The sequence below is a fragment of the Culex pipiens genome, chromosome 2 (genome assembly GCF_016801865.2).
Source record: "Culex pipiens pallens isolate TS chromosome 2, TS_CPP_V2, whole genome shotgun sequence".
Taxonomy (NCBI): domain Eukaryota; kingdom Metazoa; phylum Arthropoda; class Insecta; order Diptera; family Culicidae; genus Culex; species Culex pipiens.
Genome location: NC_068938.1, coordinates 133,717,171 through 133,736,940, shown reverse-complemented (window position 1 = coordinate 133,736,940; position 19,770 = coordinate 133,717,171). Strand labels below are relative to the sequence as shown.

At 40.1% G+C, this 19,770-nt stretch overlaps 1 protein-coding gene across 2 annotated transcripts; it reads left to right on the top strand.

Moving 5' to 3' along the window:
* The first annotated feature begins 4,656 nt into the window (after positions 1 to 4,656).
* LOC120424341 (polycomb protein suz12) lies at positions 4,657 to 16,663 on the top strand. Of its 2 annotated transcripts, none has more exons than XM_039588441.2 (6): positions 4,657 to 5,351; positions 12,829 to 12,875; positions 12,940 to 14,570; positions 14,634 to 14,991; positions 15,053 to 15,320; positions 15,671 to 16,663. In XM_039588441.2, exons 1-6 carry the CDS (start codon positions 5,114 to 5,116, stop codon positions 15,877 to 15,879), a joined length of 2,751 nt encoding a protein of 916 aa, XP_039444375.1. In that variant the 5' UTR covers positions 4,657 to 5,113; the 3' UTR covers positions 15,880 to 16,663. The 2 variants fall into 2 exon arrangements, with proteins under 2 accessions (XP_039444375.1, XP_039444370.1); XM_039588436.2 differs by having other exon boundaries at positions 4,658 to 5,351; positions 15,451 to 16,663.
* Positions 16,664 to 19,770: the final 3,107 nt, after the last annotated feature.

Below are 19,770 nucleotides of genomic sequence, written 5' to 3'. Positions count from 1 at the left end.
TCTGGAATTCTAACCGTGAATCACAATCCAGGCTTTCCAAGACAAAATTGGGGCAGTCTTGGCCATAGCCTCTTGCCCCACTATTAACCCGGTAGGCCTGCTCAACTGCCTGTCGATGTCGAGGTTGCTGCTGCGACGCCGGTTACTACGGAGGAAGCCGGAGGCATCTCCTTCGGAGCAACCTGCTTACCCTTCGTGGACTGCTGCTCAGATTGCTGCTGCTGGTCGTCCTTATGGCCTTTTGGCGATGTTGCGCCACTCAATCTTTTTCCAGTTCAGTTTCTGTGGTTCTGTTTCGAAATAAATTTTGCGGCAGCATTTTATGGAATCTTTGCCACTTTTTGCTTTTGTTGTTTGACGCAACTTAACTGCGCCGTGGACACGTTCCCCGTGGAAATTTCCAAAACGCCCATCGTGGGGATCAATTCTGGTAGGTTTGAATTGGATTTATCTATTTCGGCGGCCACTACTGGTGTTTTCGTATCTTGTTGATGATGGTGTCAGGTCAAATGAGTAGAGATTTCAGTGGAGGCGAAATCTTCGACAGAACTTGATAGCAACTGGGATGACCAGTGATTTGGTCTCTGTCGTTGCGGTTGTGGTGCGTCGTTGCTGATGCAGCCGCATGATTTGGCTCATGAGGTTCTACTAATGGAAACGGAACCGACCCACCGTCATCTTCGGCCTTCGCTGTTGATTTTTATTCTTTTCATCGAGTAGCAACAACAACATTATTTCGATCAGCTGTTGATGTTTACAATCGTTTAGGCTTGATTGTCTCACGCATACACTGACGTGGCACATGGCAGTAATAGAGATATCCACGCGCGAGAGTGTGTTAGTTTGTGACAAAATTACACACAGACATAGGCAAATCGAGTAGATTAATTCGTCTGTCAAAATCAGCTGTGTCCTTTGTTATACTACGAGCACGTGGTAAACAGCTGGTTTTTACAGACGATTGGTCTACTCGATTTGCCTACACTGATAATCAACATTACACACTGTTCAGTTCACTTTTACACACTTGTATGGGTTTTTCAGTTCAAGTATGATTACACGAAAGTGTGTAATCATACTTGAACTGAAAAATCCCATACAAGTGTGTAAAAGTGAACTGAAAAAAGTGTAATGCTGTTTACCAGTGTATGTCTGCTTCAAAATAGTGCAAACAAAATCAGCTGCTAGGAATTCAGCCAATCACAATCGATCGATCGGTTTCTCTCACGCACACCATGATTCTGTGTTAGTATTTGTATTTAAATTGTTGTTTTGGTTTTGCTCGACTGTGATTGGCTGAATTCCAAGCAGCTGATTTTGTTTACACTATTTTTACGCAGACATAGGAAAATCGAGTAGACAAATTCGCCTGTAGAAACCAGCTGTTTACCACGTGCTCGTGGTATAACAAAGGACACAGCTGATTTTGACAGACGAATCATTCTACTCGATTTGCCTAAGTCTGCGTGTAAATTTTGTTACAAACTAACACACTCTCGCGCTTGGATATCTCTATGGGTTTGTATTGGTATGTTTGGGCTGCGCTTCGGCATCAGCTCACCAGACAGCGCTGGCGTCGCCGTGATTTGGTGATTTGATGAAGGACGATGGATTTCAAAAATAATTTGTATGGAGAGTCACGTCTGTTTGTCTGTGGTCCAACGTTCTGCTACTGTAGGTCATCATGATTTTGGAAGTGGCGCTATCTAGATGGATGATGCACACCCTAGCTCTTTTCAACGTATTTTGGATTGAATTTTTACACACGTTTTTCAATGCTGTTTGTTCAATGATATACATCTGTTCTCTGTGGTTAGATTACGCCTCTAGCACTATTCTTGTCATTTATTAACATTTGTGTTGCGCCATTGCATCAGAATGCATTGAAACATCACAAGCGTTAAAGCGGCCAGGCCTACTGCGTACAGTTGTACCATAGAGGCACAGACAAACAGACGGGACACTCGAGTGCCGAACCATTCTCTGTGCCCGTCTATTCTCAGTGTGAGTGTGTGTGTTGCGTGTTTTTTTTTTGTTTTTAAGTTGATCGTTAGCACGAGTGTGAGGCAGCAAATGAAAACAACAAAATTATGATGGAATTCAGGAATTCTAACGTTGATCCACAATCCAGGCTTTGCGGGACAAGATTGGGATAGTTTCGGCCAGGGTCAAATGAACGGCTGACTAGCTAGGACATACCTTTTGCCCCGCTTTTAACCCGGTGGGCCTGCTCAACTGCCTGCCGATGTCGAGGCTGCTGATGTGGCACCCGCTACTGGGGAAGAAGCCGGATCCTGCTTATCCTTCGTGGACTGCTGCTCAGATTGCTGATGCTGGTCGTCCTTTTGGTGATATAGCATACACCGTGAACGCCACTCAATCCTCTTCCACAGTTTAATTCCATTTTTTTTATAATTTGTATGGAGAGTCTCGTCTGTTTGTCTGTGGTAGAACGATGATTCGCTTGGGGACACACCACCACCACCTCCGGGACCCTCTGGTATGGAACATTGTATTTCCATGAATGCCAGCATTCACACAACAAAATGTACGGTTAAAAAGATCGTTCGTTGGATTTAAAGTTTGCGTTAATAGCACCGACCAACAAAATTTCTGCGCAGGCTCAACTTGAGGAAAGCATGAATTTTTGGGTCCCCAGAACACGTGCATTTTGAATTTTTCAAAAATATTTTTACAGAACCGCATGGTTTTTCTCCAAAAATTGTATTTTCTGGTTAAGGTGCTGCCCAAATTCTCCAATTTAGTGCCGATTTCGGAGCAAGAGGAACCTTTCCAGGAGGTTTATCGGAAGGCCATTTACTATTAAGGCCTGGAGGATATACTGCTGTCGATGTGGCGACCTAGTTTAGAAACCCTTTATGGTCGTTAAGCGTAACCGTTCCGGCCAAGTGTTGACCTCTTGCCAGTTCCAAGTGACCCCAACACTGGTCCGCTGCGACAATTTTAGGCTGCGAGACCGCTGCACGAACAAAACGGTTCCATCGGTTGACTCTTTTCTAACCAACTCTTTATACCACTGTCGCTGCCGTCGCAACGGTCCCCAATTGTGTGGTTCAAACGAAATATTTTAAATTTCGGAGCCAGCGACCGGCGGAGATTTTGGCCACGTTGACGTCCATGGCCCTGGAATCTGACACAAACTCGATTCGTTTTTGTTCTACCAGTCACCGCCGCTAATGACGCTGATACTCATCAAAACTTTGATCAATTTTGAGTTTTTCTACTGACGCAAAATCCGAGATGTTTGGCACAGGGCCCGATTTTCTTCAATAAAGTAAATACTAGATCCCATTAGGTCGATTCTACCAAAAGTTATGAGATTTTTAAGAAAAAAAGTAGGGGTCAAATGACTACCCGAGCGTTTGAGTGTTAAAATGAAAAAAAGTGATCAGAAATGGTTTTTGATCGTGTTTTTACCGTTGTACAAGATTGCCATAGGGCCTTTGTACCCAATTGGGTCCTAAAATGAAGCTTAGATTGCTGATATTATTGTTTACAGCGATAAAGCTTATTTTTCTGAGTACAATGACCCTTTGTACGACTACAAAGAGTTTAAAATGGATTTTTAAATCAATTTTCAAAAATTAACCTCGCGTCCTTCTTGACAGAAAAGCTCCTACTTGACAGCTCGTTCCAAGGGGACCATAGTTGATCCATCGAAAAAATGTTGTCTTGTCAAAAAAAAAATTTGCATTAAAATGAAAAAAAGTGATCAGAAATGGTTTTCAATCAGCCCGGGAGCATGTTGACAGCTCCCATACAAACTAAGCGTACCCCTTTTTGTGGGCCCAGTGGGCCTAAGATGGCGGCCTTCGATATTATCTAGCCAAACTTTTGAAAATGGCGAATAGTTTAAATAAATAAAATGTTTGCCTTGTTTCCATTTGAAACGACAAAATATGTAGTCTAGAATCATTTTCTTAAAAAACTTGTTCAGAGATACGCCACGTTTAAATATTAGTCTAGAACAGTTGAAGTGAGCGGGCCGCGAAAGCCGTTACGAAAAAAAAGTTTCCCATGCAAATTCTGAGTAGCGTATTTATTGGGCGGACTCCGACGAGGCCCACTCGCCATCTGTCGGTGGATACGCGCAACTCACGAAAACTGTCATGTTAGGGGACGGCTGTTTTCAATCGTGTTTTTTATCGTTGTACATACAAATTGGGTCCTAAAATGAAGCTCAGATTGCTGATATTATTGTTTACAGCGATAAAGCTTATTTTTCTGAGTAAAATGACCCTTTGTACGACCACAAAGAGTTTAAAATTGATTTTTAAATCAATTTAGAAAAATTAACCTCGCAGTCCTTCTTGACAGAAAAGCTCCTACTTGACAGCTCGTTCCAAGGGGACCATAGTTGATCCACCGAAAAAATGTTGCCTTGTAAAAAAAAATTTTTGCATTAAAATGAAAAAAAGTGATCAGAAATGGTTTTAAATCGTGTTTTTTACCGTTGTACATAAAAATTTACATGGGGCTTTAGTACCCAATTGACATAGGGCTTTAGTACCCAATTTGAATTTTTAATTTTTCAAGTTTCCAATCCAACACTTCCAACCTTTTGCTTCTCGCAAACCCTCGCCGCAGGTGACAGCTGCTGCTGCAGTACCAGATCAAGCGACGCGCCGAGCGTCATGTCAAACGTCTGCTTACCTTTTTAAGCGGGTTTTATTTCTGCTGGCCTGTCCATTCTCGGTTCGGAACGTTTTTATTCGCGTGAAAATCAAAACCTCGGCCGCGTAAACTGTGTCATATTAGCCGGAAGTGTCCGGACCACCCTCCGGTGTAGTGACTTCGCGAGTGATCGGGCCGGAATCGAACGAATCAGGGTTTTCCCGCGGGGGCAAAAGTTTGCGCGTGGGCTTCTGCTGCTGGGTTCTTTGTTGGTGTTTGTGTGGTGTGAGAGGGCCAAGGCAAACGAAAGAGGAGGAGGAGGAGTGGAAAGAGGGCCAGAACCTTGTGTGGAGCCCACCCCGTCGGTTCCCGCCACCCCCAGGCAGGGGAAGCGATTTTGCAATCGATAGCAGATTAACGACCCCGTCGGCTGGAGTTTGAACGCGCTGGCAAAGAGGAAGGAAGAGGAGGAGCCCGGATGGAGTCAAAGAATGGAAGTAACAGTGGGGGTGGTGGCCCGGGGTCATCGGGCCCAACGACGGCCACAGCTGCTGCTGGTGGCGTCGCCCCATCGACTGGGTCTGGAACCAATTCCAAGAATCGGAAGGCACCTCCTAAAAAGAAGGAAAAGGACACCGAAGTGGCCAAACAGCAGCAACCGACCAAGGTGGAACAGTTCCAGACCGATCACGAGCTCTTCATGCAGGCCTTCGAGAGTGAGTGTTTGTGTTTTTTTTTGTCGTGTTTCTTTTATGTTTTCTTGTTTGGATTCTGTTTGTGTGTGTTTTTCCTGCCTTTACCTCTGATGGATCGTTATGGAACGGCCATCCCTGGCGCGCGTCACACAATCAGCACCTTTTTCTGTTGTTGTTGGTGGGACAGCAACATTGCAGACTGCTGAGGTGGTCAGAGGGTGAGGGTTGTTCGTAGAATAAAATGAAAGGTCCCTCGAGGCGGCGTCTCACTTTCAATTTTGTTATTTTGTTTTTGCTGCCTTTGCCTTGCTGTTTCTGTAGTCATGTTTTGCGCAAAGGTTTGTGATATTCTAAACTTCTTCGGAATATCACTACTCTGCCGCTCAAATCAAGTCCGTCCCATATGTAACTTTGTCAATATTGAGTTCATGATGCAGTTTGGTTCGAAATCATGTAAACTGTCAGAAAAAAATAAACATTAGTACTTTTTCCATAAAACCGTAGAAAATACACTTTTTCGTGAAATTCTTGCATATAACCTTATGGGCGGAACAAATTTGACTTGCGTTTTTCTCGGCTTGCTGTTTTTACATATGGGACGGACTCGATTAGAGCGGCAGATTAGTGTTTCTCAAACAAACATAAAGTCGAAGAAATCAACGGGCGCACCTCTCCAAAAAGGTGATGAATGATAATGATGATAAAAAGTGTGATGTTTTGCCTTCTTCCCATACTGAAGATAGGCTATAAAATCACTCGAAAAATTAGTTCTAAATTCGACTTCCTAGACCCACTTTTACGTACACATATCGACTAAGAATCTTTTTTTTTTAACAAATGTCTTGGGGTCCCATAAGTCCCAATGGAGCACCCAATTGGGTTCTTAAGCCATATGTCATATTTTATGTACAGCGGTAAAAATCACGATCAAAAACCATTTCAGCTCATTTTTTTTTTTTTCATTTTAATGCAAAAGATAATAATTACAAGACAACATCTTTTCGATGGATCAACTATGGTCCCCTTTGAACGAGCTGTCAAGTAGGAACTTTTCTGTCAAGAAGGACCGCGAGGTTAATTTTTCAAAATTGATTTAAAAATCTATTTTAAGCCTAATAAGCGGTCGTGTCTAAATGATGCTGATGCTGGATAATCTGGATTGTTCCTTGAAATTCACTAAAACCAAGTACACCAACGAGTAGAGCATTTTTTTATGAATATTTCTGTTTATTTTTACTTGTATTAAAAGTTATGCTATTCCTTTTACAAGCATTTAAAAAAAATATTTCAAAAATGCATTCATTTTCAGCTTAGTTCTTTTTTTCTTCCAGCGCTTTTTGGGGTCTGCTTAGTGTTGCCAAAATTGATGAAATTTTAAGCGAACACTCACGAAAAGTAGCATTCATAGCGAAAGTTTCCTGGCATCACTAGCTCACTCCCACAGGCGCTGCTGGTGGTGTTGGTTTGTGCACTGAAAAAAAGGCACATAGCAATAGGTCTATTCCCGTACTGCAGAATGATGCAATTCTGCACAAAAACGGCAGCAGAGCGTTCCCGTACTTTTCTGCAACAAAAGTAACTTTTCTCTCAAGCAGAACTTCTGCAGTGAGAGAGGTAGAAGTTGCAGCAAAACCGTTCCCGTACTTTTCTGCAAGCTCTCTCTTCTCTTTCTGGTTGAAAAGTAACTGCAATTTGGTGTGAAGGATGTTGACTACACGCTTACATAAAATCTGCAAGTTGGGTGAAATTAAGCATTTTAAGTTGTACTGATTTTGGGGTACTTTTTTATGTCTGGTTTTATTGAGATCGATTTTTTTTATGTTCATTGTTTGATGTTCATTTATGTAAATTATATAGCGATTTTTTTAGTCTTGATATTTTTAACTGATAAAAATTGATAACATAAGCCATAGTATTACAGTACGGCTAGTACCCCAACAAAAAATTGTACTTTAAAAACAAATTGTTTTTTAAAACTTTTAAAAGACACATTTCTTTTGAGTTTAATAATTTCAAATAAATATTTGATTAGGACTAATTTTTGATCTTCAATTGTTTTTGAATATACCTCGGAATATACTAAATATGTGTGTTAAATAACAGGTAAATTTAATTGGCAAATAATAAATTATACCTTTAACGGTGCTACCAATTTGTATTCTTATATGAACCAGAAAAAAAATGTATTTTGTCAAAATTAAACTTCTTAAATTCTCAAATTCTTAAATTCTTAAATTCTCAAATTCTTAAATTCTTAAATTCTTAAATTCCTAAATTCTTAAATTCTTAAATTCTTAAATTCTTAAATTCTTACATTCTTGAACTTTTAATTTTTACGCCATCCTGAATGATAATAAATACACATTTTTGAAGTCATATTTTAGGTTAGAAACTCAAATTTAGGGGATTTGAAGATTGGAAATTTTGACTGTTCCTATTCTAATCTAATCTAATCTAATCAGACCCTAGCGCAGCCAATCTTTCGAAGGGATCCTGGAGAGTGCCTTAGGTTAGATGACGCCTAGCACTCTTCTTGTCATTTATTAACATTTGTAGTGCGCCATTGCATCGAAATGCATTGAAACATCACAAGCGTTAAAGCGGCCAGGCCTACTGCGTAAAGCCGTATCGCAGAGATGACTCGTAATTGGGTTGAGTTTGAGCACTGAGTGTTCGAACAACAACACAATTCTGAATCGACAGGGGAGGGAAATTTTGACTGTTCCTATTTTATTTATATTTTAGTTTAAAAAAAATTGATTAACAGAATTTTTCAATTTTACTTGTATTTGAAATTAAAATTTCTTTATGTTTCTATCTTATTATATTTAGCTGTAGCTTTTGAATTTGTTGTGTTCTGAAATCATAAATATTAAAAAAAACTTTTGTTATTTTATTTCGATTTTTTTTTCAATCGTTTGTTTATTTTGAATTTTTTAAATTAAGATTTTTTTTAACTTTAATCATTTTGAAATATTTAGTTTTTAATTATTTGATTTTTTGAGCTTTGAATTTGTGATTTATTGTTTTTTTATTTTTCTGATATAATTATTTGCATTTTTAAATTTCTCAAATATCTGATTTAATTTTTTTTTTTAAGTTTTTGGATGTGGAAATATTTTTTTTATATTTTTGATTATGGATTTCTTAATTTCCAGATTGCTTAATTTATGTGTATCAAAATTTTTGAGTCTGTGATTATTTTTTTTATTTGTCAATTTTACTGCGTCACCGTTGTTCTTTCATGTTACATCCAGTCATGATTTAATTAAGTTATCCTGAATAATCTTTCAAACATTTTGCTATTAAACATGTATTTATGGTCCCTTCTATATAAAACCTTTTTTATCATATTTATTAAACGTACCTGCCACTCTAATTTGTAAAATTGTTCACCTAATGTAAAATTTTTAAGATGCTTCCTAAATATTTCTACCTATGCATACATCCTAGATTTTTTAAATAAAATGTTGTGTTCTAGAGTTCTAGAGGTAAACTTCCTTCAATTACTTTTTTATCAACCATTTTTTTAAATATTTTGAAATAATTAAAAAAATAATACCCAATTTGAATAAATCCACTCAACTGTGTACAATGTTGCAGAAAAAGTACTGAAACACGCTACCCAGGCAAATTTTTTGCCGCTTCTCTCCTTGCAGAACTTTTGCAAAAGAGAGAGATGAAGAGAGCGAGCTGAAAAGTACGGGAACGTGCTGCAAAAAAGTGACTTATGCTGGCTGCAGAATTCTGCAGAAGCTGCAGAAATTCTGCAATTCTGCAAGTACGGGAATAGACCTAATATCACATTTTCTACACATAAATCTGCCCCATACGACTTTGCATGTGAATGTCACGTGTAAATCACTTGAAAAAAATCCATCGCGCGAGGTTGCAAATCCAAATGAAAAACACGTTAATTTAGAGTGAAAGCTCACATGACTTTGGAATGGTTTGCACATGAATTTGAAATGATTTTTTTTGTGTAAATTGAATGGTTTTCCAGCGGTTTTCATGTGCTTTGAATATTGCATACCATGATCTGTTTATTTTAAAAGATTTTTTATTCCGATTATAAATCAATTTTATTCAACAAGAAATTGTTATTCCATGATACATATAAAATAACTACAACTCATCGCACAAAAACAACCGGCACATTTTACGGTTAGCAGGTGTCCGGGTTACGGAACGAAAAAAATCTTCCGGAAACGCTTCTGGTGGTATTGCTGCACAAGCGGGAACCGGTTCTTGAAGGCGTAGAACTGCTTGAAGACGGCCTCCACCGACTAAACCTGGTCTGAATCGAATGGCCACGGGTTGCCCAGCACCCGTCGCGAACTGCCGACGGATGTACATGTTGTGTGTTCCGGAACGCAAATCATAAAGCGACCAGATACAGAAGTTGCCAGATCAATCGGCCAATGCAGCGTCAGTGATTGAAAAAAACAAATTCACGAGCAAACCACTCCGCCGGAGCTTTAATTTCTGTAAATTCATTGCAGAATGTTAGTCTACGTGTACATTTGTACATTTTCACTGCTTTTCTATTAAAAAAACTTACCAACAAGTTCTAATAGAAAATTAACTTCTAAGAAAATTAAAGAAAAGTGTCTAAACCAGATTATAGATCCGTTTTTTGCCTTTTCTGGTAGTTGGTTGTAATGTCATCATCCGCGGAAGACTTTAGAGAGTGAAGTTTTACGAGTTTTGGTCAAGAAGGGATTTCGGGACGTCGGGAAGCAGTTCCGAGGAGATTGGAACGTTGGGTTCCCGTTCCCTACGAAATCTACCAAGCCGATGGATCGAAATTTTGCTCGTGAAGGAGAATTATGCTGGATCGTAATCAATATTCCCGGTGAGGACTTTCCTTTTTACTTGTTTCATCATTTATTTATTTTTTGATTTATGAGTACCGTAAAAAAAAAACTAAAAGTTTTACACCGCCTTTTTATCCATGTTAACGATTTTATTTATCCTGGCTGACTTGTTTCTTTATCACATCGAGAAATTACGATCGTAACTTGTAATACCATTTTTTTATTTTTTTTTATTTAAACGGAATATTTCAATAAAATCTAAGTTAATTTTTTTTTCATGTGAAAAAAAAACAAAATTGAAAAATTTTAACGAATTTTTAAAAAATTCAAAAAAATTTAAATTTTTTAACATTTTGCGTTGTGGGATTTGTCCTAATGAGGTCTATTGTGGAATTAAAATTTTTAAAAAAATTCAAAAAATTTCAAAATTTCAAGAATTGTACATTTAAATATTTAATAAAAATTTCTGAAATTCCAAAAAATGAAAATTAATAAAAAAGAAATTTGCTTGGATATTTTTTTATTTAGTAATCTTTAAAATCTTTGAAATTTTCAATTTTTTTGAAATTTTAAAATTTTTAGAAATTTTAGATATTTTAGACATTTTAGAAATTCTTAAATTTTATAGCTCTGGTTCCTTGCGAGTGTCCTATTTTCTTACCTCCACGTTGGCTTGGTTTTCATGATGACCTAGCTGGTGGCCTGTGGAAACGGATCGTAAACCTTTGACCACCGCGGGTCAGAGTCGAGACGGCTAAAAGAAAGGGGCGCGACAATGTGGGAAAGGGAAGTAATTTGTGATTGTAGACGGTATTGTTTTGATTCGCAGTATGTTGAGTCAACTGCTGTAGATGTACCTGAAACATCGCAGAGCGGGGTTTTCACTTCTCTTCATTCTCAGCTACCACCTATCTCCTATTTTTATTTTGCTCTTCTGATTCCCAATTCTTCACTGATTCTTCTATTTAATATCCAACATTTGATTTTAATTTTACTAACTTTTGATTCACTTATCTCTCAAAGCTTTTCCACTCTTTTCTATCAATTGATACTGCTGTAACAAACTTTGCTTTGTTTTTTTTTTTCTTAAAATATACTTTTCCTTAATGTACTAGTAATATCAAGTCTATTTATCATTCGCCTAATCTTTTTTGATGTTATTGCGAATTTATTTATTTGAATAATTCTTTACCTGTCCTATAAATTATCATTACTATAATCTAAGCTTGTTTTGTATCTCTATTTATTAACTATTGTCTAATTTTACATCTAATACATCTAGCTTCTCATTTTTATTCTTCAAAATACGCTCATCATTCTCTTACTATTGATACCTGATTTTTATAAAATAAATTCTCTTTTACTGTCTATTGTTTTCAATCTTCACCCTTTTTTCAAACAAGTGAGGTTTGAGCCCTTACTCAATTTATGGAATGGTTAAAGGATTAACACAAATATTACTATTGTATTTTTGGTAAACTTTTATAACATGCTTAGGACCAAAAATTGTAACAAAACACCGCGACAGAAGAAATAGCAACATATACGACTCAACACTAGGAAAGGTTTCAGGAGAAAACAATACACAGTAAAATAACAATTAGTGCTTGAATTCAAACTAAAAATATAACAGTTTTTGCTTTAATGAAAGTTGTTAGGCACACTTTAAATGGTTAGGCGCTTATACTTACATCAAACCCTACGTAATGTACCACCCCCGGCCGAGTTAAAATGCGTAACCGGAAAAGAAGGTGTGCATGCCTGGCACGAACACTCAAAGCGTGTTCTAGCGTGCTGCTCGTACTGACTCAGAGCAAGGGTGAGATGTAGGTGTAAGGGCAGTGCGTGTTCGTCGGGAACCTAGTGCATAAGATCGGTCAAGGCCCGTTCTTACACTGAAAATTGCGAATTGCGAATTTAGAAATTCTTAAATTTTTTTAAAATTTTTTAAAGTTTTGAAATTTTTAAAATTTTTTAAAAAATTAAATTTTTAAAAAAAATTGTATTTTTTGAAATTTTAAAATATTTGAAATATTTGAAATTTTTGAATTAATTTTTGAAATTTTTAAAATTTTTGAAATCTATGAAATTTTTAAAAACTTTAAAAATTTTGATATTTTTGTAATTTTTGAAATTTTTAAAATTTTTAAAATTTTTAAAATTTTTAAAATTTTTGAAATTTTTGAAATTTTGAAATTTTTGAAATTTTGAAATTTTTAAATTTTTTAAAAATTTTAAAATTTTTGAAATCTTTGAAATTTTTTATATTTTTGAAATTATTTAATTTTGAAAATTTCTGTTTTTTTTAAATTTCTGAAATTTTTAAAATTTTTGAATAGTTGAATTTTTTAAAACACATATCGAGATTTTCTCGATCGTCAGTCGTTATTTTTCAATGGTAGATCAAGAAATTACGATCGAATGATCTCAATCTACCATCGACGAAATCTCGATCGTGAGTCGAGAAATTACGATCGAAATATTACGATCGAATGCAATAATCACCACGATGGCTTTCTAATATACAGCCTTGCATTCGAAAGGTCTTTTGAAGCCTAACTCTTAAGGAGGTATTAGACTATGACAAACAAACAAACTAGCACTTTTTGACCGTTTGCCTGCTTTGTCGGTCCCCTTGAAAATTCAAATTGAAATTAATACTTTTTCTTTTCTTATTCCAGAGCCAACACAAATCTACCGGTACTTGCGAACACGCAACATGATATCGGTAAGAACCTTCATCAGCATTCCAGAACTTCCATCTAAACATACAATTTCTTCTCCCACCGCAGCCCATCTTCCTAAACCGCAACCTGTCGTACATGTGCCACCGGATGTCGCGCTCGCACAAAACGCGCAACAGCTTCAAGATCGACTCGATGCTGAACCAAAAGATGAACAAACTGCGCAACGACAAAGCCAACGGCATCTCGCTGACGGGCGAGTACCTGACGGTGCTGTTCCTGGGCTTTTTCGACAAGCGTGACCAACAGACGGTCGGCGATGACCCGATGGATGGTTCCAAGGCGTCGGCGCAGCAGGATCACGGTGAGAATGGGAGCAGTGCCAAGACCGTGCAGGTCGAGACGGTGCTGCTGAAGGTGTCACACAACAAGCGGAAGGACATTGCGTCGGCGCTGATGCAGGTGGCCGTTGGCAAGTCGGACGTGTTGGTGAATCCGGTGGAGAAGCCGGCGGACGATAAGGTGCCCACGATTAGCATAGCGACCGAGTCGTTTAGTTCGGTTGGGGTGAACCAGGTGGCGGGTCCGCAGTTGTCGTTTCTGTTGCTGTTTCGGGTTCACATGCACACGAGCGGTGGCGGGAACGGGTATTGTCCGATTTCGAACGGGAGTGATTCGTACGAGAATGGTGGGAGCGATGAGGAGCCGTCGGCGAAGCGGCAGAAGATTAGCGGCAGTACGAAGCTGTTTGGGACGGAGTTGATCATTTACGATAAATACGGGCGGTGTCTGTTGAAGGAGGGAGATTACGAGCTTACTGTACAGGAAATATTACCTCACCAGCAGCAGATGCAAAAGTACAACTCGCCGAAGAAGAACGCGACCTGGGAGACGATTCAGCCGATCAACGGCGAACGGAACGAACTGGACATTGTTGACATCTGCAAGAATCAGAACGGGTTGGATGACCAGAATCCGATTCTGGCGTTTAACAAGTCACCGGTGTTGAAGTTCCGCTTGCAGTGGACGAAGGAGGCTCTTCCGGGGCTGGTGGACCGACCGCTTCCGATCACGATCACGTTGAACAACAACGAGGGCAACGACAAAGAGAACCACAAACCGGACCAGTTGTCTGGGGCGGCGTTCAGGAAAAACCTCAACATTAACATCAACAACAACACCATCCTGACGCCGGCGGCCGCAGCCGGCAACGTTCCTCCGCTGGACGCGAACTCTGGCGCTCTGGTTCCACTGACCTCCACCAACAGCGGCACCACGGCTTCGTCCTCGACCGAGGTGAAACGCTACGCGGACGAGCCCAAGATCGACCACATCATCTATCAGTTTGTGTACAACAACAACTCGCGCCAGCAGACGGAAACCAAGTCGGACTTTCACTGTCCGTGGTGCAGTCTGGACGCCGGCTCGATCTACCCGCTGCTGAAGCACCTGAAGCTGTGCCACGCGCGCTTCATCTTCACGTACATTCCCATCCCGAACGGCGGGGCGCGGATCGACGTGTCCATCAACGAGCTGTACGACGGCTCGTACAACGGGTCGCCGCACGACCTGCTCGGCTCGGCGAGTGCGTTCTCGCGGCGTGGGCCCGTCCGGCGGACCGTGGTCACGAACCTGCTGGTGTGCCGGCCGCGCCGCACCAAGCACAGCCTCACCGAGTTCATCGAGCTGGACGAGAACGAGTTCGACAGCCAGCGGCCGTTCATCACCGGGCACAGCAGGTGGGGTTTCGGGTTTTGTCTGCGGGGCAAGATGATGAACTTAATTTTACCTTCCCCTTTCAGGATGTACCACCACACGATGACGTGCCTGCCGGTGCACCCGAAGGAGCTGGACATCGACTCCGAGGGCGAGAGCGATCCGCTCTGGTTGCAGCACAAAACGATGCAGATGATCGACGAGTTTACCGACGTGAACGAGGGCGAGAAGGAGCTCATGAAGATGTGGAACCTGCACGTGATGAAGTACGGCTACGTCGGGGACTGCCAGATCCCGGTGGCGCTCGAGATGTTCATCGAGTGTCGCGGGCGGGAACTGCTGCGGAAGCATCTGTACCGCAACTTTGTGCTGCACATGAGCTCGATGTTCGACTTTGGGCTGGTGTCGCCCGAGGTCATGCAGAAGACGATCCGGAAGCTGCAGGTGAGTTCACATTCAAGGTTTAGATGTTCGAGCTGTACTAACGACTTCAATCTTATTGTAGAAACTGCTGTTCGAAAGTCCCGACCTGCAGCGTCAGGTCGCCACGACCCGCAAGGAGCAGATGGAGTACTGGAACACCGTCACCGTACACAAACAGGTTCAGCCAAAGATTGAAAAGGCCGCGGAGAAAGCTGGCGCTGGCGCCGGCGGACCTCCCGGCACGCCCTCCCACAAGCTCGGTGGAGCGGGCGGCGACAAGAAGGTGAAACCAACAATAACCCCCGCCAAGAATCTGGCTTCCACGTCGGCCTCGGCCATCGACCGTAACGGTAAGTGTTCGCTCTGTTGACCGGAGATTTCGATGTTGTGTGAGTGTGATTGAATGCGCGCCTCTTTCACGTCTCATCATCATCATGATCATCTCGATGTATTCTTCATTCGTGTTCACCATCCTTACAGCCATCTCACCACCCCGCCGTCGAAGTGCCAGCGCGGCCCTCCTCTCTTCATCCGCCAACAGTAACAACACTGCCAACAACAGCAAACAACAGCAACAACAACACAGCAACACAAACCATCATCCCTCATCAACAACCCACAGCTCATCTTCTTCTCAATTGTCGTCCCTTTCTGCCTCACATTCTAACAACAAACGCTCATCTGCTGCGGCCGGCAACAGAACTCAGAACGCTACTAGCAGCAGCAACAACAGCAAAAAGACCTCCACCATCACCACCCGGAGAAAGTCGCTTTCGGTTGGCACCCACCAGCAGCAGCAGCAGCAACAGCAGCGCAAACGGTCCATCAACTGACTCGGGGCAGCTTCCAGCGGGTCCGGCATCCGGATGCTGTGATGAGTTCTGTAGCTGCTGCGTTCCGGGCGAGTGAATCGGAGAGCGAGCGAATGTTTTGTTGAGAGTGTTGTGAGTGTGTGAATGTGGGCGAGAGAGAGAGGAACACGTTGTGGGAGGTCGGGTGATAGTACGAACGCGCCTTTGTGTTCGCTTTTTTTAGGAATATATATTATTGTAAGTAGAAAGCAAAGTCGGTTCCACACGGAGGCGAGGAGAGGTACAACGCAACAAAAAAAAACAAAGTTCAGGAAAGATTTCTCAAATTTCAAACCATAATTTACAAAACTGTGTCTGTAGAGAGTATCGTCGGTGTGGAGGAAATACGTATTTTCACAAAAACAAAAACAAGAAAACTAAAGAAATATCAGATAATATATACTTTTAAGGTCTACAACAATAGGCACACCAACCAATACACCCAAAACATAAACACACACGTCCCCCCGCGAACGGGCGACAATTGTGATTTTTGTCGACTGCCACACACCAATTGCACCTGCGTGAGAGATCAACACACACAAAAAAAAAAAACACAACAAAAAGTCTTTCGTAGAAAGATAAGTTATTGAAAGGGCAAGGTTAGTTGTTTTATTTCTGCCATTCTCTTTACACACGCTTCTATTGGAAAAAAAGAAAAAGTATCGCTGTTTCTCCGTATCCTTAAAAACAAAAAAAAAGGTAGTCGTCACCTCGTAGGATGTTTTACGTGTTTTAAGCAAGCTTTGAAATCGGCATATTTTTTGTTGTTTTAATTGGATTGATTCAATATTGCAATAAAAAAATCGGTATGTTTTACATAAAGAATAGTGAAAAAACAATCGTTGGCTGTTTTGTTTGTAGTTGATAATATCTGGTCCAGGAATGTTAACAGTGCGCTACTCTTCAACATTTTGTTCAAAGACCTTTTGACCACAAAGGACAAGAAGCTGACTCTTGTTTTTTTTTTCAATCTTCTTGACCGTGAGTACAGGAAGTGTCCAAAGCAGGACGTCCTGGTTCGACCTGGTTGCGAAAAAAATAGAAGAGTAAATACTTCAAGTTCTACACATTCCGCAAGACCGCCCGATCACTGACCTCAAGAAGGACCACTCCGGTGCTGGAATAACGCCGCGTGACATAAAAGTCCTCTCGCGGAAGACAACAGTCACAGGTACACAGAGCGTTGGACGGTTTTTGGGTAAAGTGGCAGTTCTACTCAAAGAACCCGGCGGACGCAGCACAATGCCACCGTTGCCAGAAATTCGGCCACGGCTCGCGGAACTGCAACCTCCCGCCCCGCGGTGCGGTGAATCACACCTCTCTGAGGCGTGTGCACTGCCGTGCAAAGCGAACTTGGGGGACAAGGCAGAGCAAATCAAGGCGCGCATCAAGTGCGCCAACGGTGGAGGCAACCATACCAGCAACTACCGTGGATACAGTGCATGGAAAAACTACTTTGAGGAGCAGTCAAAAAGGAAAAAGAAAGCAGCAGCGTCCCACCCTCCTCAGCGAAGTACGAACGCAACCGTGGGCCGGCAGGTGGGCAGCGTACGCTTCCCGCTTCCCTCCTGGAAGGGGGCGATCGTTTGCCAGCGTGGTCGCTGCCAGAGTTCTTTACTCTCGCGGGTTAGATGATGACGCGGTTTCGGACCTGCCGTAACAAAGTGGAGCAATTTCTGGCCCTTGGGCAGCTAATGATCCATCACATCTACGAAGGATAAAATACTGTGGTTGAGTTATATGTATGCTTTTTCTCTTTCTTTCTCCTTTCCATTTCAATTTTAGCAATTTTTATTTTTCTTACTATTGTTAGTGCCTTAGTAATAGAAATAATTGTTCCAAAATGGATTATTATGCAACACACACCTGAATGGAACTACTTGGGCCTTGCCAGAGGAGTATTATATAAATCGTTATAGTACTCATTTTGTCAAGGGGCATGGATAGATCAGTCAAGGTAATGAAATTGAGGGTTTAATTGTATTGTTCCAAATACTGTTAAAACTTCCATTTTATTATCACAATGGATATCGTTCCATGCTGAAGAGAACCCGTTTTGCCGTAGCAACAAGGCTTATGTCTTTTGGCTTAACCATCTGGAAATCGCGTATTATGGACACTCTTAAAGTGTCCTTACAACGTGTGTACAATGAATACTAACGCGACTGCTGGTGAGTTAAGCTGGCGTCGAGACCAAGAGGTTCTCCGATAGTGGAAATATCACAAATGTACAGCAAACCGCTACATATGTGACTTTTCCCCTATCGAATGTGGGAGTTAGGTTAGGACTTTGTTTTCAAAAAAAAATTGTTTTGCATTCGAATTCCAAATTAAAATTAATATTGGGTCTTAGAGGATTTTACATTTAGTAATTTTAGGAATTAGTTTGAAGATAACAATAATCAGAATTACATTAGACAGTTAGCAGGGCAAGTAATACAGCCAGAATCGTTAATTTTCATTCATTAGGTTTTACGCCGACTCGATTTTTAGGTTAGAAATTTGAAAGTTCGGCTGCACTGTTTACATTTTTTGCACGTGTGTCTAAGTTAAAAATGTGTGTGCGTGTGCGCTCGTGACGTCACGCTGTAAAACCTAACGTTGAGTATGATTTGGGCATTGATTATTTGATTTTTCATACGACAGAAAAAAAAAATTAAAATTCTATTTAATACATAAATTAAAAAAAAAACAAAAATTATTTTTTTTTGTTTTTTTTTTGTATGTTAAATTTTAAATATATTTATATTTAAGAAAATAAAAAAAAACTAATACTCTAATCTAATCAGACTCTAGCGCAGCCTTAGGCAGGGTTAAGAATGAGCGAGCGCTCACGGAAGGTTTACTCGCTCCAGCTGGAGCGTGAGTTTTTATCAGGTAGCTCGTTCTCGCTCACGCTCACCGGAGCGTTTTACGCTCACGTGAGCTGGTGAGCCAAAGTTAGTAGTTGTTGAAGCATCTGCCTGTTTGAAACGAAGTTTCTAGAACTATCTCAAATCCATATTGGACCATATTGTATTGTTGTTATGTACAAAAAAAATATTGATAATTTATGCATATTTTATTTATTTTAAAATAATCTTTTAAACAGTTACAATTATCCATGTTCAAAAAATCATATATAACTTGTAAATGAATATTTTCAGAGGTTTGGTTGCGGAAGTGTTGAATAAAATCCACTTGTTGGAAGAAGAGCCAACCTTTTCGTGGTGAAAAATATTGACAATTTATTTGATTTGATTCAAAAGGGTTATTTCAACCCTTAGGAATTTTGAGGCTTATATTTAAAAATAGAACTGTTTCAAAAATGTTACCCTATTTTCTAAAATGTTTGCCAAATAAAGACTAACCTTATAGAAATGATAAGCCGTTTCTAATCACTGAATCACTGAAAGATTTAATAAACGGAATAATTTCTTTTTAATAGTAGCTCATCCTGACCCGCAATCTGGAAATGTAGTCAAAATACTAATTAGGTACATAAAACAGTTTAATGTTATATTTTAATCAACCAAGCATTTAACATTGAATCGAACTTTTCAAAGCATAAATCCTCTTGGATCAATTCATTGTTTTGTAAGTTTTTCTAAGGTTTACAGGCCCTTTTATTTAGGCGTCTATACCCCTCCGCCCGCACATCTCTACTACAATAAGGCCTTTAAATTCTAAAATATTTATACATTCAACTGTATGTCTAATAAATTATTTGACCCTTGCGAATCCAACCTTTTATTTAAAAACATGGTTGATGAAAATAAGCTATTCCAATTCATATATCATAATATTTGTTCACAAAATCCATCTAGAATTGAAAAAAAACTTTCTGAAAAGCTTTAAGGCTGGTACAAATATTTTTAAAAGTTTTTGTCACTTCAAAACTGGCCCGAAAAATCAGGGGGCAAAAAAAAAAGTTACAATAAACTTCAAAATTTCAATGAAAATTCAA